The sequence below is a fragment of the Notamacropus eugenii genome, chromosome 4 (genome assembly GCF_028372415.1).
Source record: "Notamacropus eugenii isolate mMacEug1 chromosome 4, mMacEug1.pri_v2, whole genome shotgun sequence".
Lineage (NCBI taxonomy): Eukaryota > Metazoa > Chordata > Mammalia > Diprotodontia > Macropodidae > Notamacropus > Notamacropus eugenii.
In genome coordinates, this window is record NC_092875.1 from 60815732 (window position 1) to 60838293 (window position 22562).

General features: G+C 40.8%; 1 protein-coding gene and 1 pseudogene across 1 annotated transcript; both read left to right on the top strand.

The window, feature by feature from the left end:
• Nucleotides 1–8503: 8503 nt before the first annotated feature.
• Nucleotides 8504–10356, top strand: LOC140498155 (elongation factor 1-alpha 1 pseudogene; annotated as a pseudogene).
• Nucleotides 10357–19832: 9476 nt separating this feature from the next.
• On the top strand, nucleotides 19833–22294 carry MRPL34 (mitochondrial ribosomal protein L34). The gene is made up of 2 exons (XM_072601314.1): nucleotides 19833–20088; nucleotides 21763–22294. The coding sequence occupies exons 1-2, from the start codon at nucleotides 20000–20002 to the stop codon at nucleotides 22034–22036; spliced, it is 363 nt and encodes a 120-aa protein (XP_072457415.1). The 5' UTR covers nucleotides 19833–19999; the 3' UTR covers nucleotides 22037–22294.
• Nucleotides 22295–22562: the final 268 nt, after the last annotated feature.

Genomic DNA, 22562 nt, shown 5'->3' on the forward strand with positions numbered 1-22562 from the left:
AGAGTTGGAACACTAATTCATTGTTGGTGGAGCTGCAAGCGCATCCAACCATTCTGGAGAGCAATTTGGAACTATGCCCAAAGGGCTACAAAAATGTGCATACCCTTTGACCCAGCAATATCGCTACTAGGACTATATCCCCAAGAGATCATAAAAATGGGAAAGGGTCCCACATGTACAAAAATATTTATAGCAGCACTCTATGTAGTTGCCAAAAACTGGAAGTCAAGGGGATGTCCATCAATTGGGGAATGGCTGAATAAATTATGGTATATGAATGTAATGGAGTACTATTGTGCCATAAGAAATGATGAACAAGAAGACTTCAGAGAGGCCTGGAAGGACTTATATGACCTGATGCTGAGTGAAAGGAGCAGAACCAGGAGAACTTTGTGCACAGCAACGACCACAGTGTGCGGGAGTTTTTTCTGGTAGACTTGGAATTTTATAATAACGCAAGAACTTCTTATAAAAAAAAAAAAATCCCAATGGTGGTTCTCAAGGCAAAATGCCTTCCACACTCAGAGAAAGAAATATGGAAGCCATTCACAAAATGTAGAAGATCATGTTTGTGTATGTGTATGTGTTTGTGTATCATGTTTTGATTTGTTATATGATTTCTTTCATTTATTCTAGTCTGACTACATAGCATGACTATAGTGAAAATATACTCAATAGGAAAGTATATGTAGAATCTATACAGAATTGTATGCAGTTGTGGGGAGGGAGGGGGGTAATGGGGGGTACGTGGGGGGGGATAAAATCTCAATTGTATGGCAGTGATTGTTAAACATTAAAAAATAAAAGAAAAAAATAGTAGATTGCTGTAATTATTGACTACTGTGTCTTGTGCACCTAACATATTCCACTGATGTACCCCTCTGTCTCTTAGCCACTACCAAATAGTTTTGATCATTGCTGCTTTATAATGCAATTTCAGATCTGGTATTGCTAGACCAGCTTCCTTAGCATTTCTTCTCATTGATTCCCTTGATATTCTGGACCTTTTGTTCTTCCAGATGAATTTTAATATTATTTTTTCTAGCTCTATAAAATAATTTTTGATAGTGATTCTTTCAGTTTCTATTTTACTCTTTGGTTCTAGGCTATCAGGGTAGTTTTCCTTGATAATTTCTTTTTCTTTTTATTTATTTATTCATTTATTTTAAAAAATTTTCCCCAGTTACAAATACAAAACAATTTTTAACATTCATCTTAAAACTTTGAGTTCCAAATTCTCTCCCTTCCTCCCTTCTCACCCCTCCTCTTTGAGAAGGCAAGCAATTTGATATAGATTATGCATATGTAGTCATGCAAAACATGTCCAGTAGTCATGTTGTGAAAGAAAACAGATAAAAAATTCAAGAAAAATAAAGTTCTTTAAAAAGTATATTTCAATGTATATTCAAACACCATCAGTTCTTTCTCTGGGGATGGATAGCATTTTTCATGATAAGTCCTTCAAAGTTGTCTTGGATCATTGTATTACTGAGAATAGCTAAGTCATTCACAGCTGATCATCTTACAGTAATGCTATTACTTTGCACACTTCACTTTGCACCAGTCCTTGCAAGTTTTTTCAGGATTTTCTGAGACCTTCCCAGTCATCATTTCTTACAGTACAATAGTATTCCATCATAGTCACATACTATAAGTTGTTTAGCCATTCCTCAGTTGATGGCCATCCCCTTAATTTCTAATTCTTTGCCCCCAGAAATGAACTGCTATAAATATTTTTGTACATATAGGTCCTTTTATTTTTTTTAAATCTCCTTTGGGATACAGACCTAGTATTAGTATTGCTAGGTCAAAGGGTATGCATGGTTTTATAGCCCTTTGAGCATAGTTTTAACTTGCTCTATAGAATGATTGAATCAGTTCACAACTCCACCAACAGTGCATTAATGTCTCATTTTCCCCACATCTCCTCCAACATTTGTCATTTACCTTTTCTGTCCTATTAGACAATCTAATAGGTATGAGATAGTACCTCAGAGTTGTTTTAATTTGCATTTCTCCAATCAATATTGAGTATTTTTTAAATGTAACTATAGATAGCTCTGATTACTTCACCTGAAAATTGTTCATATCTTTTGATCATTCATCAGTTGGGGAATGGCTCTTCCTTTTATAAATTTGACTCAGTTCTCCATATGTTTGAGAAATGAGACCTTTAATAGAGAAACTTGTTTCAATTTTTATTCATAGTTATTATTGCTAACTGTATTTCCCTCCCATCCTATCCCCCAACCTGTCTATTCTATTCTTTCTCTCCTTTTACCCGGTCCCTGCTCAAAAATGTTTTGCTTCTGATTACCCCCTCTCCCAATTTTCTCTCCCGGCTGTCACACACCCCCTTCTCTTATCCCCTTCCCCTTTTACTACCCAATTGAGCATGTGGGTTATTCTCTTACTGAGCCAGTTTTGATGAGAGTAAGGTTCACTCACTCCCTTTCACTTCCCACCTCTTCCCCTCCACTATAAAATCTTTCTCTTACCTTGTTTATGTGAAACAATTTACCCCATTATATCTCTTCTTTTCTCTTTCTCTCAGTACATTCCTCTTTAACACCTTAATTTTATTTTTTTAAAGATATCATTCCTTTATATTCAACTCACACCTGTATCCTCAGTCTATATATACTTCTAACTACTCTAACAATGAGAAAGGTCTTACGAGTTACAAGTATCATTTTCCCATGTAGGAATGTAAACAGTTTAACTCTGTTAAGTCCCTTATGATTTCTCTTTCCTGTTTACCTTTTTATTCTTCTCTTGAGTCTTGTATTTGAAAATCAAATTTTCTATTCAGCTCTGGTCTTTTCATCAAGAATGTTTGAAAGTCCCCTGTGTTACTGAATATCCATTTTTTCCCCTGAAGGATTATATTCAGTTTTTCTGGGTAAGTGGTTCTTGGTTGTAATCTTAGCTCCTTTGCCTTCTGGAATATTATATTTCAAGCCCTCTGATCCTTTAACGTAGAAAATTCTAAATCTTATCTTATCCAAACTGTGGCTCCACCATTCTTGAATTGTTTCTTTCTGGCTGCTTCCAATATTTTCTCCTTGACCTGGGGGCTCTGGAATTTGGCTATAATATTCATGGGAATTTCCATTTTGGGATCTCTTTCAGAAAGTGATTGGTGAATTCTTTCCATTTCTATTTTACACCCTGCTTCTAGAATATCAAGGCAGTTTTGTTTGATAATTTCTGAAAATATGATGTCTTGGTTCTTTTTTTGATCATGATTTTCAGATAATTTTTAAATTATCTCTCCTTGATCTATTTTTCAGGTCAGTTGTTTTTCCAATGAGATATTTCACATTAAAATTTTTTTTCATTCTTTGGATTTTGTTTTATTGTTTCTTGATGTTTCATGGAGTTGTTAGTTTATACTTGCCCAATTCTAATTTTTAAGAAATTATTTTCTTTAGTGAGCTTTTGTACCTCCTTTTCCATTTGACCAATCCTGCTTTTTAATAAGTTTTTCTCTTCAGTGAATTTTTGTACATCATTTTTTCCCCAAATGGCCAATTCTGCTTTTTAAAGAGTTTTTTCTCTTTAACGGATTTTTGTGCCTCTTTTTCTATTTTACCTATTTTGTTTTTAAGTCGTTATTTTCTTCAGAAATTTTTTTGTACTTCCTTTACCAAGATGATGACTCTTTTCTCATGATTCTTTGCATCAGTCTCATTTCTTTTCCCAATTTTTCCTCCACCTCTCTTATTTGATTTTTAAAATCCTCTTTTGAGCTCTTTCAAGAACTCTCTTTTTGGGGTCCTGAGACCATTTCATGATTCTTTTTGAGGTTTTGCTGTTTTGACATTTTTGGCTTCTTCTGAGTTTATGCTTTGATCTTCCCTGTCACCATAGTAACTTTTTATTTTTGTTTGCTCATTTTCCAGTCTATTTCTTGAATTTTAACTTTATGTTAAAGTTGGGCTCTGCTTCTGGCATGGAGGGAGCACTGTCCCAAACTTCAAGTTTTTTGTGCTGCTTTCACAGCTGGTTCAGATATGGGAGGGTCTTTCAAATTCTTAGTTCTTTCAATGTGGTATAATCTAAGAAGAGGTGTCATCACTACTCTCCTGGTCTATGCTGTGGCCTGAGAGTGACCACAAGTACTCTTTTCCTCCCTGAAACTATGTCTAGGGTGCCTGCTCCTACTAGTGCACATCCTGGCATCCTTGCTGTGGGACTGTGATCTGGAACCACTTATAAGCAACACAACAGAATCCTGCTCCCAGTGCCAGCGAAGGCTTCCCTGTAATCTCCTTCTGACTAGCCTGACCCTTTTACCATCTGTGGACTGAGAGCTCCAGAAGCCACTGCAGTGGCCAATTCAGTTGCCCCCTGGTCCTACTGCTAGCTTGCTGAGGCTCCTTCACTGGGTTGTACTTCACTGTCACTCCAGTGACACAGACCTACTCTGCCAACCTTCTAAATTGTCTTGGATTGGAAAATGATTTTACCCCATCCTTTTGTTGGTTCTGCTGCTCCAGAATTCATTTTGAAGCATTATTTTAAAGAGAGAAGAATTTTGGAGAGCTCAGGCAAGTCCGTGACTTTACTCTGCCATCTTGGATCCTTAGTTTCTGATACCCATTGTTTATTCAGGAATTGCCAGTGTCATGAAGAAAAGGATAGGGAGAGGGCGGAGCCAAGATGGCGAAGTAGAAAGACGCACATACACATACCTCCGAACCCACAACCCACAGAACGGCTAGAGGGGACCAACCCATGGTGAATTCTGCACCCAGAGGCCACGGAATATTGGAGCGAGGGAGATTTCTGTTCCAGAGAGACCTGCAAACCTCTCGTGGGGGGTCCTTCGCTCCGTGGACTGGGCGCCGGGACGGGGAGCAGAGGGCAGCCCTGCCGCGGCCACGACACCGTGAGGAAAAGATCCGAGAGGGCTACGGGGACGGGATCTCCAGCAGCCACGCGGGTCCCCCCACCCACAGAGGGACCTGCAAACCTCTCGCAAAAGGTCCGTCGCGCTGCAGACGCGGAGCCCAGCCCGGACCTGCGGCTGCAGCAGCGGCCGCGGCTCCGAGAGGCACAGATCTGAGAAGGCTCCAGAGACAGGATCTCCAGCGGCGGCACAAGCCCCCCCCACCAACAGGTGACCTATGGGGGTAGGTGAGAGAGTCTCTTTGGTGGGTTGAGAGGGGAGTGGGGTGCCCCCATGGCTCGGGCCCCCCCAGGAGATAGAAGCTGAGAGGTGGCTACAGACAGGGGCTCCCCAAATGGGTGGGAGCCTGGATCCATTGTGGAAGGTCTGTGCATAAACCCCCTGAGGGAACTGAGCCAGAGAGGCGACCCTGCCCCTGACCACCTGAACTTAATTCTCACACTGAATAGCAGCCCTGCACCCGCCAAAAACCCTAAGGTGGGAAGCAGCATTTGAATCTCAGTCCCCAAACGCTGGCTGGGAGGACCAGAAGGCGAGGTGGGTGTGAGGAGAACATTCAGAGATCAGGTCACTGATTGGGGAGAATGCCCAGAAAAGGCAAAAGAAATAAAACTATTGAAGGGTATTTTCTCGGAGAAAAGACACTTCCTCCCTTCCTTTCTGATGGGGAGGAACAATGCTTGCCATCAGGCAAAGACACAGAAATCGAGGATTCTGTGTCCCAGCCCACCCAATGGGCTCGGGCCATGGAAGAGCTCAAGAGGAATTTTGAAAATCAAGTTAGAGAGGTGGAGGAAAGACTGGGAAGGGAAATGAGAGGGATGAGGGAGAAGCATGAAAAGCAGATCAGCTCCCTGCTAAAGGAGAACCAAAAAAATCTTGAAGAAATTGGCACCTTGAGAACTAGCCTAACTCAGTTGGCAAGGGAGGTACAAGGGGCCAATGAGGAGAAGAATGCTTTCAAAAGCAGAATTAACCAAATGGAAAAGGAGATTCAAAAGCTCACTGAAGAAAATAGATCTTTCAAAACTGGAATGGTACAGATGGACGCTAAGGACTTTATGAGAAAGACAGATATCTCAGAACATACCACGCAGATTTGAAAAATGGAAGATAATGTGAAATATCTTATTGGAAAAACAACTGACCTGGAAAATAGAATCAGGAGAGACAATGTAAAAATTCTGGGACTACCTGAAAACCATGATCAAAAGAAGAGCCTAGACATCATCTTCCATGAAATTATCAAGGAAAACTGCCCTGAGATTCTAGAACCAGAAGGCAAAATAAATATTCAAGGAATCCACAGAACACCGCATGAAAGAGATCCAAAAAGAGAAACTCCTAGGAGCATTGTGGCCAAATTCCAGAATTCCCAGGTGAAAGAGAAAATATTGCAAGCAGCTAGAAAGAAACAATTCAAGTATTGTGGAAATACAATCAGGATAGCACAAGATCTGGCACCCTCTACATTGAGGGATAGAAGGGAATGGAATAGGATATTCCAGAAGTCAAAGGAACTAGGACTGAAGCCAAGAATCACCTACCCAGAAAAACTGAGTATAATACTTCAGGAGAAAAAATGGTCTTTCAATGAAATAGAGGACTTTCAAATTTTCCTGATGAAAAGACCAGAGCTGGAAAGAAAATTTGACTTTCTAACACAAGAATGAAGAGAACCATGAAAAGGTGAACAGCAAAGAGAAGTCATAAGGGACTTACTAAAGTTGAACTGTTTACATTCCTACATGGAAAGACAATATTTGTAACTCTTGAAACATTTCAGTATCTGGGTACTGGGTGGGAATACACACACACACACATGCACACACGCACATACACATAGAGACAGAGTGCACAGAGTGAATTGAAGAGGATGGGATCATATCTTAAAAAAAAAAATGAAATCAAGCAGTGAGAGAGAAATATTGGGAGGAGAAAGGGAGAAGTTATATGGGGCAAATTATCTCTCATAAAAGAGGCAAGCAAAAGACTTATTAGTGGTTGGATAAAGAGGGGAGGCAAGAGAAAAACATGAGGTCTACTCTCATCACATTCCACTAAAGGAAAGAATATAATGCACACTCATTTTGATAGGAAAACCTATCTCATAATACAGGAGAGTGGGGGACAGGGGCACAAGCAGGGTGGGGGGGAGGATAGAGGGGAGGGGAGGGGAGGAGAATGTAATACGAGGTCAACACTCATGGGGAGGGAAAGGATCAAAAGAGAATAGAAGTAATGGGGGACAGGATAGGATGGAGGGAAATATAGTTAGTCCTATACAACACAAATAGTATGGAAATCATTTGCAAAACTACACAGATTTGGCCTATATTGAATTGCCTGTCTTCCAAGGGGAAGGGGTGGAGAGGGAGGGAGCTAAAGAAGTTGGAACTCAAAGTGTTAGGACCAAATGTAATGTTCTTACCACTGGGTAACAAGAAATACAGGTTAAGGGGTCAAGAAAGCTATCTGGCCCTACAGGACAAAAGAGCAGATGGAGACAAGGGCAGGGAGGGAGGATAGAGGAGAGAGCAGATAGGTCACAGGGGCAATTAGAAAGCTTGGGTCTGGGGGGGGGAGGGGATAAAAGGGGAGAAAATTTGTAACCCAAAATTGTGTGAAAATAAATGTTAAAAGTTAAATTAAAAAAAAAAAAAAGAAAGAAAAGGATAGGGAATTTGGGCACACTGCTTGACCCTACCCATCTTGGTTCCTCCTTGTGTGACATAAACCAGTAAGATGGACAATGAATTCCTCCCTTCCAGAAATCTCTGAGGACAGTTGCAGAAAACTAAGTCCAAATATTCCTAAACTGCTGATCACTGGAATGGCATCTTCTTGAGTCTGCCACCTTCACAGCACTTTTCTATAGCAGGTACATGAAGAACAATGAAAGGAACTGAAGACATTTAGTCCAGAGGAGAAAATAGTTACAGAGATAAAATAGTTGTTTTCAAGTCTTTTAAAAGTTTTCTCATGGAAGAGGTATTCTGATCCTGGAGAACTGAACAAGAACAACAAGGGAAAGTTGTAGCTTTTGTCTCAATGAGATGAAAAACTTTCTGACTATGAGAATCATTCAAAAGTGGAAAGGGTTTCCCCGGGAACTAATGGGGTGCTCATCTCTGGAAGTTGAACGATCACTTGTAAGAGATACTGGAGAGAAGATTCCTGTTTGGTTTCATTGAACCAGATGCCCTAGGAGATTACTTCCAGCTTGAAGATTCTGTGACATTGTGAATTTATAAAGTGCCCAAGGTGATAGGGCTGTTAAGTGGTAAGTTCTGATTTAGAATCCAAATTTCTCCTCAGATGAACAGTGTGGTATTATGGAAAGAGTCTGAACTTCAAGTCAGAAAAGACCTGGGTTTGAATTCTACCCATAACACTTACTCACTTTACTCCATCTGAGACCTGTTTTCTCCAGGGACAATAATGATGAGGATAATAATACCAGTCACTTCTCAAGGTTGTTTTAAAGAATAAACAAAAACATGTGGTGACCAAGAAGTGGAAATTGAGAGGATGCCCAACAATTGGGGAATGACTGAAGAAATTGTGATATATGATTGTAATGGAATACTACTGTGCTATAAGAATTGATAAGCTGGTTAATTTTAGAAAAATATGGAAAGACTTGAATGAAAAAATGAAGAGTGAAATGAGCAGAATGAAGAGAACACTGTACACAGTAACAATATCATTCTAAGAACAACTTTGCCTTTTTCGCAATGGGTTTGCTGCCAGAACACAGGAGTTGTGAAAACCATTGCTAAACTTCCACAAAAATGACCAAGGAAAAGACTCACATTAACATTGTTATCATTGGACATGTAGACTCTGGCAAGTCTACCACCACTGGCCACCTCTTCTACAAATGTGATGGAATTGATAAGAGAACCATTGAGAAGTTCGAGAAGGAGGCTGCTGAGATGGGAAAGGCTCCTTTAAATATGCCTGAGTCTTGGATAAACTGAAGGCTGAATGTGAGCATGGTATCACTATTGATATCTCCCTGCAGAAATTTTGAGACCAGCAAGTACTATGTGACCATTATTGATGCTCCAGGACACAGAGACTTCATCAAGGACATGATTACAGGCACATCTCAGGCGGACTGTGCTGTCCTGATTGTTGCTGCTGGTGTTGGTGAATTTGAAGCTGGTATCTCAAAGAATGGGCAGACCCATGAGCATGCCCTTTTGACCTATACACTAGGTGTAAAACAACTGATTGTTGGTGTAAACAAAATGGATTCCACCGAGGCCCCCTACAGCCAGAAGAGATATGAGGAAATTGTCAAGGAAGTCAGTACCTATGTTAAGAAAATTGGCTACAACCCTGATACAGAAGCTTTCGTACCAATTTCAGGTTGGAATGGTGACAACATACTGGAGCCAAGCTCTAATATGCCCTGGTTCAAGGGACGGAAAGTCACTCATTAGGATGGCAATGCTAACGGAACTACACTGCTTGAAGCTTTGGATTCCATTCTGCCACCAACTCGTCCAACTGACAAGCCCCTTCATCTTCCCCTTCAAGATGTCTACAAGATTAGCAGTATTGGTGCTATACCTGTTGGCTGAGTGGAAACTGGTGTTCTAAAACCAGGTAAGGTGGTCACCTTCACCCCAGTCAACGTTACAACTGAAGTAAAGCCTGTCAAAATGCACCATGAAGTTTTGAGTGAGGCTCTGTCAGGGGATAATGTTGGTTTCAATGTCAAGAACATGTCTGTCAAAGAGGTCCATCGTGGTAATGGGGCTAGTGATAGCAAGAATGACCCACCTATGGAAGCAGCTGATTTCATTGCACAGGTTATTATCCAGAAACATCCAGGCCAAATCAGTGCTGGCTATGCACCTGTTCTGGATTATCACACTGCTACGTTGCTTGCAAGTTTGCTGAACTGAAGAAGATTGATCGTCGTTCTGGTAAGAAGCCGGAAGATGGCCCTAAATTCCTGAAATCTGGTGATGCCACCATTGTTGACATGGTTCCAGGCAAGCCCATGTGTGTGGAGAGTTTCTCTGATTATCCTCCTCTCCGTTGTTTTGATGTTCGTAATACGAGGCAGACTGTTGCAGTTGGTGTCATCAAGGCAGTTGACAAGAAAGCTGCTGGAGCTGGCAAGGTCACAAAATCTGCTCAGAATGCTAAATGAATATTCTGTACAACATCTGCCACTCCAGTCTTAATCAGTGGTGGAAGAACGGTCTCAGAACTGTTTATCTCAATTGGCCATTTAACTTTAATAGTAAAAGACTGGTTAATGATTACAATGCATCATAAAAGCTTCAGGAGGGAAGGAATGTTTTGTGGACCATTTGTTTTGTGGCAGTTTTAAGTTATTAGTTTTCAAAATCAGTAATTTTTAAATGGAAACAATGTGACCAAAAATCCGTCACAGAATTTTGAGACCATTAAAGCAGTTTAATGCGGAAAAAACCAACAACTTTGAATGACTACGCAATTTTGAGTACAAAAAGACTCGTGAAAGACGATGCTATCCACATCTAGAGAAAGAGCTGGATAAATAGAAGTATGTATAGTTTGGCTTTATATATGCGTGTGTATATGTAATATACACCATATACATATACATGCAGACATACATGTACACACACATACATATTTGTGTCTAATGCTAACTTTCTATAGGGTGGGATGGGGAGGGAGAAAAAAGTACACAGCAAAGAATAAAGGAACATTGAGAAGGAAGCACAGAAAAGCAGGGTTGCTTTACAAATAATGGGTAGCGTTGATTACACAGTTTTTCCAAAAAAAGTGAACAACACGAAATGGAAATTCATGGTTTTACATTGAATCCTCTTTTTACGTTGTGCTGCGTACATGGAAATATTCTCTTTGTCTTTATATTTAAGTTCAAATTGAATAAAACAATTTTTAAAAGAAAAATAAATAAATAAACTTTTTTAAAAAAAGATTAAATGAAAACAAAAAAAGAACTTTGTGAACTTGAAGCGTTTCCTATATATATATGTATATATATGTATATATACCAGCTCTTGTGATGGTTATCAGAGATCCACTGTATAGAAGTCATAGGACCCCCTGAGCTTTTTGGTCGTAATTTCAGCATCGGCCACCAGCTGAGTGGATATGCTGGAAGCTCTGAGGACGGGGCAACTGTCTCCACCTAAGGATAACTGAGATAGGTGAGGGTGGCAGGTTACCATGTACTCAGAAGCACATTTAATAAATACGTGCTGAATGAAATACAGCCATATGAGTTTTCCTCTAAAGTAACATCTTGATATGTATCACCTAATAAATCTTTAAGGTAGTTATAGCACTTTACAAATATGATCTTATTTGATTTTCCCAACAACCCTGGGAGGTATTATTATCCCATTTTACACTTGAGGAAACTGAGGAAATCAGAGGCTAAGTGACTTGCTCAGGGTCACATAGCTATAATCAGCCAAACTGAGATCTTTTTGTAAGAGATAAAAAATAACAGAAATAGAAACAACAGTTTCATGAGTCAGGCAAGGAACTCATTGTTATTCCCAGTTTATTTATCAGGAAATTGAGGTTCCTTTCTCATAAACAGGGGAAGAGACTTATCTAGGGTTACAGAGCTGGTGAGTGGCAGAGCTGGTATTTGAACTTGGGCCTGCATAAGTCTAAAGTCCATGACCTTCTCATTATACAACAATGGGTCTGATATACTGCCAGCCACAGATCTACTAATCCCCAGGTGTATCCTCTGGTGAACAAAAGTCAGTCATGCTCCATTTGCTCATTAGGATTGCATAAAAGTACATTCATTATCCAAGACCTACGAAAGGTTATGTTGACAGGAAGGTCATACCTTTGGGGGCCTTGGCCCAGAGGTTAACAGCTCTTTTTGAGAAGTGTTCAGCAATTATTATTTAAACATAACAAACACAACAATTTTACATTAGTGCTTGAATGAATCTTTTATCTTCTATCGATCATAGGTTCCAACTGCTTCTTATCCTTTGCTTATCCCTTAAGAGTTATTCTATGAAACTTGTTCCTTGGCTGATTGCCCTTAAATTAGCTTGTCTACAACAACTACTCTAACAAGTATATGAGGCAGCTGGATGATTCAGTAGATATAGCACCGGACCTAGAGTCAGGAAGACTTGAGTTCAAATTATTCTTCAGTCGACACTTACTAGCTGTGTGATTCTGGGCAAATCAATTAACCCTTATTTAGCCTTGGTTTCCTCATCTGCAAAAGGGAGATAATAACAGCACCTACCTCCCAGGGTTGTTGTGAGGATCAGATGAGATAATAATTGTAAACTGCTTACCACAGTGCTTAGTACACAATAAATTCTATATGAATGTTAGCTATTATTTATTATTAACTGGAAAATGTTTAACAAAATAAAAATACAATTCAATGTAGATAATGTCAATTTATGTCCATAAGTCATTATGCTGCACAGGGGTCCATTTCTATTTGAGACTGACAGTATTGAGAAATGGCTGTCCATTCTCCACTTGCAGACCTCCAGTGATGGAGAATTCAATTCACTAAACATTTATTAAGGACCTACTATGTGCCAGGCACTATGCTAAGTGCTGAGAATACTGAGAATAGTGCTGAGAGAGGCAAAAGACAATCCTTGCCTTGAAGGAACTTACTATCTAATGGCAGAGAGAAAATGCAAACAAATATTTACAAAGCAAGCTACAGGCAGAATGAATAGGAAATAATTAGCCTAGAGAAGCACTGTAATTCAGAAGGATTGAGGAAGGCTTCCGGTAGAAGTTAAGATTTTAGCTGAGTGTTAAAGGAAGCCAAGGAAGTCAATAATCAGATTGGAACTGCCAGAATGTTCCAGGCATAGGGGACAGACAGAGAGAATGTCTGGATCTGAGAGCTGGAGTGTCTTGTTTGTAGACTAGCCAGGAGGCCAGTGTCACTTGATTGACAAGTATGGTGGTGAGTAAAAGGTAAGAAGACTGGAAAGGCAGGAGGGGGCTAGATTACAAAGGATTTTCAATGCTAAACAGAGGATTTTGTATATGATCCTGGATAAGATGGGGCGTCACTGGAGTTTATTGAGTGGTGGGGTATGATATGATTGGATCTGTGCTTTAGGAAAATCACTTTAGTGGCTGAATGGAAGGTGAATTGGAGTGGGGGAGAGACTTGAGGCAGACAGACACTGCAGCAGGATAGTGTGATAGTCCAGGTATGAGGTGATAAGGGGTCTGCCTTAGAGGGGTGGCTGTGTCAGAGGAGAGCAGGGAAAGTATTTGTGAGATGATACAAAGGTGGAATCAACAGACTTTGGCAACAGATTGGATATGGAGGATGAGAGATAGGAATCCAGGATGACTCCTAAATTCCAAGCCTGGAAGATGGGGATAGCGTTGCTAACTCAAAACCTGCTTAGGCAGCTCATTCTTCTTTGGAACAAGTCCAACAGGAGATTTGCTCCTGACATCAAGTTGCAATGGATTCTGCAACATCCACCCATTCTTGCTTCTTGTTCTGCCTCTGAGGCCAAGGTCAACAAGTATGATCTCACTTCCCTGGTATGTCCCTTAAAATATTTGAAAACAGCTACTATACCCTTCTTTGTCTTCTTTTTAGGACAAATATCCCTAATTCATCCAACTGGTCTCCAGCATGATCTCCACCTCTAATGATTTCTTTACCATTCTAACTGACTCATTCTGAATGCTTTCCAGTTCATCATTGCCTTCCCTAAAATGTGGTTTCTAACACAGCTAATGTGGAAATATGTTTTGCATGACTTGCTGCGTATCTATGGGTATTGTATTTCTTGCCCTCTAAGTGGGGGAAGGGGCTAGTGGGAGGAAAAGAACTTGGAACTGAAAAAAATTTTAAATAAAATAAAATACTTTTCCATTCCAAATAAAACAAACTTAAGAAACAAAATGTGGTTCCTAGAAATGAACACAATATTCCATATTCAATGCCATCCCAATTAAATTACTAAAAAAAATTTTACTGAGTAAGAAAAACTAACAGCAAAATTCATTTGGAAGAACAAAAGGTCAAGAATTTTGAAGAAACTAAGGGAAAAAAATTGTAAAGGAAGAAGATTCAGCAATACCAGACCTTCAACTGTATTTATTATAAAGCAATAAGTATCAAAATTATCTGGTACTGGCAAAGAAACAGAAAGGTAGATTAGCAGAACAGAGTAGACATACAATGCACAGTAGTAAAGGACTATAGTAACTTTGTGTTTAATGTAAAGATTTAAGTTTTTGGGATAAGAACTCAATATTTGGTAAAAATTATTTTGAGAGTTAGAAAGCAGTCTGATAGCTATTGCACATAGACCAATTTATTAAGTCATGTACCAAGATATGGTCAAAACAGATACATGACCTAGATAAAAAGGGAGATAGCATAAGTAAATTAAAAGAACATAGAACATATTACCCATCAAACTCATGGACAGGAGAATAATTATAAGAAGAAACAGGAGATAGAAAGCTTTGTTGTGGTATAAAATGGATAATTTTTGATTATTTTATATTTAAAGGTTCTTATATAAATAAAATCAATGTAGCCAAGATTACAAGGAAAGCAGAAAATTGGGGAAAAGTTAAAAACAGTCTCTCAGATAAAGCTTTCATTACTCAAATATATAACTGTCAAATTTATAAGAATATGAGTCATACCCAAATTGATAAATGGTCAAAGAATATGAACAGGTAGTTATTTGATGAAGAAATCAAAACTACACAGAATCATATAAAATGCTCTAAATCATTGTTAGAGAAATGCAAATTAAAACAACTTTGAGATATCATTTTCCACTTAGCAGATTGGCTAAAATGATAGGTTCCCTTCAGCTGGGAAATGGGTGAACAAGCTGTGGTATATGATTGTGATGGAATGTTACTGTGACATAAGAAATGATGAGCTGGTTGATTTAGAAATACATGAAGAAAGATGTCATCTACCTCCAGAGAAAGAACTGCCAAATACAAACATGCATAGTATGGTCTAACATATTTGTATAAATGTATATATGTATATACATATATGTGTATGTAGATATATATGTACATATGTATATATTTGTGTTTAATTGCAGCCTTCTCGAGGGTAAAAGGAGGGAGGGAGAAAATAAAAATAAAAAGTGAACAGCAAAAAACACAAGAAAACCTAGAAGGGAGTATAGAAAATTTGGATAGCTTTAAAAATATGTAATATGTATTGCATAGGTTTTCTTGAAATGGAAACATTGTTTTGTATTGAATCCTCTTATGTTTTCCTGTGTACATAGAAATGTCCTATTTTTTTCTTTTCTCATTTTGTATTTAAGATGAATAAGAAATTAAAAACAAAAATATTAGTCCATATTATTTTCATATATACTTTCTGACCAGGGCAGAAAACAGTAAGACCTTCACCTCCTTTACTTATATCGATTGAGGACTTCCAGTTCACTAGAACTCCAAGGACTTTTTCATTTGAACTGCTGTATGCCTTCACTTCCCCTGAAATCAATGCTTTTTAAACAGAGGTAGAGCAGCTAGGTGGTGCAGTGCATAGAGAGCTTACCCTGGAGTTGGAAGGACCTGAGTTCAAATCTAACTTCAGACCCTGAGCAAGTCATGTCACTCTGTTTGCTTCAGTACCCCGCTCTGTAAAAGGAGAAGGAAATGGCAAAACACTGCAGTATCTTTGCCAAGAAACCACAGATGGGGTCATAGAGAGTCAGATGTGACTGATGCTATATAACAACAAAATATATCTTTTTAATTTATTCCCATTAAATCCAAACTTATTGGACTTGGTCCAATAATCTAACTTAGAGAGGTATTTTTGAATGGTGACTCTGCCATCCAATATGTCAACTATCCCTCCAAGTTCTGCATCAACTACAAATTTAGTCCATAGTACTACATCTCTTCCACAGAAATGGCATGACAGGCTTTGTCAAATGGTTTGCTGAAATTAAGGTATACTTTTCTAAAGCATTCCTTGGATCAGTACTATTCTAGTTAGCCTGTCAAAGAAGAAAATGAAGCTAGTCTGACATGACATATCTTTGATGAAATCATACTTGCTCATAGATTTTAACTCTTGGTAAATTCTCACAAATTCTTCCTTTAATTATACTTCTCTTTTCACCAAGCATCCCTGCTGCTAAAAAAGAACTCAAGTACACTTTGAGGATCTCTTCATTATTGGATCCACTGCTGACATAAAGGTAGGATCAAGAAACTTCAATATTTGGCAGCCACCATTTCCCCTTACAAGCACATAAGCTCATACAGCTTCAAAACATAGAACAGTCTTATTTACACAATAAAAGATTTAGAAAGGACTCACTTCCTGACTCCCAGAGAGTCAAGAGATATCTCCCATCCAATGTGCAACCTTTCCTTTCAGGAAAGTCCTGGTGACTTACAGTAATACCCAGTGGGGCACCATCATAAGATAAGGTTTCTCCATGCCTGTGCTCTGTGTCTTGTTGCCCTTTTGTTGGCAACTCTCCTCTTCTTGGTGCACCACAACTCAGTGGCTGCTGTCCTTTGCTCCCGGCAGATGTCCCTGCCATCCTTTGTCTCTTCCCCACTCTTTGGTTTTCCTCCCTCAAATAGAGCCTGATCTAATAAATTTATAGGAAATTTAGGTGCACAGAAGTTGAATGACTTGCCCAATGTACGAGTAGTCATTGTCAAAGACAAGATTTAAATCCAGATCCTCTGATTCCAAATTCATCTTTCATTCACTCTAAAACATAGCCCTGACAACCATGAAGGGATTACACCAGAACCTTTTGAATATTAAGTGCCTTTGGCCTATTACAACTTTTTTCTGCATTAAACCTGGACCCCACAGACCTGTCCTCCCCACAAAGGCTTTCCATATTTTTCTTTTTCTATTTCCAAAATCCATTGAATTTTCCATTCAAACCTCTGTTTCCACACTTGTCCTGCACACAGGGAGCCTAAAGCTATTTATAGAGATTGTTTTTGCACACACACCCCCTTTTTTTTGTATTTCCAGGGCTTAGCATAGCACCTGGAATATAAGGAGCACTTAGTAAATGTTTATTGATTGATGAATTCCTTCTCTAGCACCTGCAAAGTATACCTTTTGCTTATAGGTATCTCTGAACTGAGTCTCTTGTCACTGAAAAATTCAGGCTTCTAATTTGTCTTTTTGTCTTTTGGTGCCTCTGGTGAAGGTGACTGAACTAGGTTGGGTGAATTACTGCAGATTGTTTATTTGAAAGTCTCTAGAAGCAAGAGAAGGGAGGAAGAAATGATGGAATCTGGTAGCTTTACTAAGCTCAGGTGTACAAAAATTTCCCAGGGAATGGAGCAATCTTTTACTACAGTGAATTATAGTGTTTTACCTACATTTTGCTGATGTTTTACACCATTACTGAGTAACCTCTCATTTGATGCCTCCTGTGGATCCTTAACTACATTCCTTGGACCACAAGAAGCTGCTTTTTCCTTAGTGGCTACAGCTCCATCTTCTATGGGAAGAACTTTAAATCTATGACTTTTGTGATCCATGGCCCAGGAATTTTTTGGCTCTTTTCCACAAGAAGCTTCTGCTTTTGACTCAGATAGACTGGGTTCAATCTGGGGGGTTCCTTCCCCCCCAAAAAGAGATCAGATCCCCTTTCCTCTCCCTTTCTGGTTTGTTATACTCCCATTCTTCTGACTTCTGGCTTCCTGAGTAGTTAGGTGGTACACTGGATAGAATGCCAGGCCTTGTGTCAGGAAGACCTGAGTTCAGATTTGGCCTCAGACACTTATTGGCTGTGTGACCCTGGGCAAGTCACTTAACCCTGTTTGCCTGTTTCCTTAACTGTAAAATGAGCTAGAAAAGAAAATGGCAAACTTTTCCAGTATCTCTGCCAAGAAAATCCCAAATGAAATCACAAAGAGTTGGATATGACTGAAACAAATGAACGACGACAACTTCCTAACTCCAGGTCTAGCACTCTATCCTCTGAGACACCTAGCTGACCCAAATTGATGGGTAAGTAATAGGTGTTGTATGACCAGCTGCCAGTTGATGCTTTCTGTTTCTTCTTCCTGGCTAGATCTTTTTCAGATCTTTCTAATCTTCTTTCAGAGGCTTTAGGGTGTAAACTTTTCTCTGGTAGCTACCCTCTCCTTCCTATCTTCTTTCCCTCTGGGAGATTTAATCTGTCATGGTCTGTTTCAGCAGTTAGCTCACCTTTTAGCCTGGAGCAGTAAGTAGCTCTCAGGTTCAAGGGATCCTTTTCTCTATTTTAAGTATACCTATCAGGTAAAAAGTTATTAATTCAATCACAATATCAGCACCCCAATTAGGAAAATTCCCAACACCCTGACAGAGGTTTGGTTTTCTGCACTGATTTACATTTTTTCTTATCTCTAGCTATCTCCAGGCTTCTAAACATTGAAGATAAAAGATCAGGATAACAGAGCATAGTAAATGGCATCTGTTATTGGACAGTTTTAGAGAGAGGAAGTTGGAGAAAGAACAGACTTTTGGGGGGAACTTTGGTTCTTGAGGCGGTGAGTATAATTGGTAACTATCAAGTTTTCTGTTCTGAGATGCCTGAATGGGATCAGTGGCCCTCCTTGGTCTTTTGTTCTTCTTTGCAACAGCTCAGCCCTCTCTTCGGTAATCTCCTTTTTGCCAATTGACAGTCCTACTGATCTTTTTTGGTTCAGCTCATTAAAACCGGGGCAGGGTTGGTAATGATGTCTCCCTCACTAATGCTGCAGTTGCTTCTTAGCCCTTGCAGTGCCCATTTCTTCCTTTCAATCCATCACTCAGGGACTATAAGTGTCCCCTTAGCGGACTCCTAGGCATGACTCAAGTCTGCCTTCTAGCACAGATGGGGATAGTCTCAAAATCTTAGGGTTGAGACAGAATACTTGTCCCTCTGAACTACAAGCCCCAGGGTGCCCATCAGTTCTTAAACTTCCATTATGCATTTTCCCCCCTAGGAACACTATTTTCCTCACTAACTGAGAGTAAAGAGGCAGTCCTGCATTCCCTTCATCTCCTCTGGAATAAAGACCAATCAGTATTTGGTGCACTGGCAGATACATAAACACAGCCCACTCTTAGGAATTAAATAGAAAGATTCTGTTTGCCCTTCATAACAGCTGGGAGTGAGATGGTGAGCTTCCTTTTATGGTTCATGTTGGAAACTCTTGTTGAGTTCTGTCACATAGGGACTTCTAAATAAGGAGGGCTTCTGCCTTTCCATAGTCTTTCTTTGTACTAAGTGTACAGTATCTGGCACCTTGCCCCTAAGAGCGCTCTCCACCACCACCCCCTTTCTTTCCTTTCTCTCTCTCCCTCTCTCTTCCTCTCTCTCCCTCTCTCTCTCCCCCCCCTCTGTCTCTCTCTCTCCCTCTTTCTCTCTCTCTCTCTCTCCTTTCTCTCTGTCTCTGTCTCTCTCGTCTCCCTCCTCTTTCTCACACAGACTCTATTTTAAAAAGTATGTTGTCTTGCCTCAGAACATAAGCTCATTGAGGGCAGCAGCGGTCATTCTTTTCCCGTGCTCTGATATTCCCAGTGCTTAGCACAGTGCCTGCCACATAAGACATGGTTAATAAATACTTTCATCCATCCATCCGATGAGACACTACTTTGCGCAGAGGCTTTTAATCAGCAACTAGTACATTCTTTCAAAGTCCTGTTGCAAAAAGAAGTTGGCCTTAGATCTTTTCTACAAGAGGGTCTTCATCCTCAATCCACCAATAAATCAACATTGATTAAGCAACAAGGACGAGATAGCCTTGGTGGCTAAGGCCCTGCCCCTCAGCACAAGCGCTAACCAGCTCCGTGCGAAGCGCCGCTGAAAGCCAGGAGCAAGCCCGGAGCCGTCTGGGCGCCAGCCTCCCACAGGGACTACACCTCCCGTGAGCCCTTGCGGCAAGCACTGCCTTTTTTTTTTTTTCCCCATGAGAGGACGGGAGCAAGGTGAACGTGTCTGCTCCCCTGTCTTACGCGCCTGCTCCTACGGAGAGCGGCGATTGGTGAGTGGAAGCCAATAGGAGACGGCGTTGCTCCCAAGCCTAGTGCGGTCTACGCCGAGGCGGAGAGCCGAGAGAATGGGCTTCGTGCTGCGCGCCCTCTGTCAATGGCGGGGCCTCGCGGGGTCCCGGGGTGGGCTCCTCGTAACCCCTGACGCGGCTGCCAGGTGAGGGCTAGGGAGAGAAGAGGCCGGAGGCGAAGAGAGCAGGGGAGACCTAGAACATGGCACATAGGGTTGGGGGGAGGGGAGCCTCAGAACACGGAACATTTGAGGTGAAGTGGAGGAGGGGAACCCTAGAACATGGAACTTTAGGACTGAGGAGGGCAGTTTTAGAACATGGCGCGTTAGGGTTGAGAGGGGGAGGGGAGCCTCAGAACACGGAACATTTGAGGTGAAGTGGGGGGAGGGGAGCCTCAGAACATGGAACATTTGAGGTGAAGTGGGGGGAGGGGAGCCTCAGAACTTGGAACATTTGAAGTGAAGGGAGGGAAACCTTAGAACATGGAACTTTAGGACTGAGGAGGGCAGTTTTAGAACATGGCGCGTTAGGGTTGAGAGGGGGAGGGGAGCCTCAGAACATGGAACATTGTAGCAGAGGGAGGGGCGTACAGGCCACTATATCTGCAAAGGACCTTAGAGGTCAGCCCCATCGTTTTACAGAGAAAACTGAGATACAGTGTTATGATTATACATCTAGTTACTGTCAGAGGCAGGATTTGAACGCAGGTCTTTCAGATTTCAGGTGCAGTGTGCAGTATACCATGTTTGAACTAGAAAGACAGAGGGGGACCCTTAGAATAGGGGATGTTAGAGCCAGGAGGGCATCTTAGAGTGTGCAGTTTTGGAGCTGGAAGGGAGAAGGGAAGGGCATTTTAAAATTCCGCTTGTTCCAGCTGGAAAGGGGGAGGGGGGTACTGAAGGCTTTCCTGTGGGAAGAACTCTTTTTTTGTATTCTGATCACTGACAATGTGACTTTGATGTAATTTCTGTCTCTCTTGATGGGATTTTGGTAGGGTGGGCCTGTCCAGAGGAGGCAGATTAAGTAAAAAAAAGGAGGAGGGGTCATCGGTTGAGGAGAGCCTAAGATTTAGTAAGTGCCTGCTTCCTGCAAGCCCTGTGCTCAGTCCTAGGGATATAATTTTTTTTTTTTAAATGACAGCCCTGCTCTTGAGGAGCTTATAATCTAGTTCAGTGAATAATTGGTATGGAGGGGAAGGTGGCTGATTGTCTCTATGCTGCTAGGGAAGAGAATCTCTTCGTACAGTCAAAAGACACAGTCCCCTCTCCTATTAATTTGAGGATGACACACTAAGTCACTTCCCTCTCTAGAGGAAACTGCCTCCTTTTCTTCTCTGTAAAAGGGAGTTAATGATACTTGCTTTCCCTTCCCCATAGAATCGTGGTGAGGATCAAGTGAGAAGGTGATTTGTAAATAACAAAGAGCTGCCAATGTTTGCAATGTTTCTATAATGGGATGACTACTCTGGGACATAGGTATTATAAAAATAATTAGACATTTTATAAATGAGGAAACAGGTCCAAGTGAACTTACTTGTCTGTGGTCAGAGGCAAGATACATGGTCTCCTGACTCCAAAACCTGCGTTCTTTATTTATCTCATAACATGTTGCTACATACTCATGAGTTATTACTGGAGCGCATACCCTTTTCTTTCTTCCATTAGTGCCCAGTGCTGTTTATAGCCAGCTTCAGTCCCAAGAGGAATAGGCATTTTACTGGTCAATTTCTGGGTGATCACCAGCTTGGCCTGTAATCCATGCTGCAATGTTTCCCGTCTCTCCTAGAGCTTGCTCACAGAAAACCCCTTCCTTCACTCTAGATCATTCCTCCCGTGGCTGCCCCAGCTCAGGACTATCACTCTTCTCACCCAAGTCTCTACTGATCCCTGTGGCAGCTTGCATGTGGCACAGCATAGGTCCCTGTCTCCTTGGTGCTATCAGCAGGTCCGTTCTAAGGCCCGAGGCAATGAATACCAGCCCAGTAACATCAAACGGAAGCGGAAACATGGTTGGATTCGGAGGCTCAGCACCCCTGGTGGAGTCCAGGTTATCTTGCGGCGAATGTTGAAGGGTCGAAAGTCCTTGACCCACTGAGGCCCTGAGCAGTCTTTGTCAAGGAGCCAAGGTGAACAACACCTAGGAACTGCATTAGCAAGAAGGGATGGACAGCACCACCAAGACAAAGCTTGAGCTTCTGTATACCTGGCCAGGACAATGGCTTCCCTTTCTTGGTATATTGATATTGTGGGACTTTTTCTGCAAGATCTTTGGGTTTAGAAGACTGCAGTTCTTTCTATGATATCAGATAATTTACTAACTGCAGAATTATTAAAGTAGTAAACCCTGCAGAAATGTTGGCGTGTCATCTTTTTCCAGTTGTGCAGTTTGGGGGAGGGAGGGGCTGTTATAAGCATATGTATGAAAATGTAATTTAATGGAATAAATGTGAAGTCCTGTACTTGAATTCCAAAAAAATCAACCACACAAATAAAGAATGGAGGTGTACCTAGACAATAGTTCATTAAAAAGGACCTGGGATTTTATTGAACTGCAAGTTCAAGATATCTTAACTGTAATATGGAAGCCAAAAATCCAATCTCAGGCAACATGCAAGACAGTA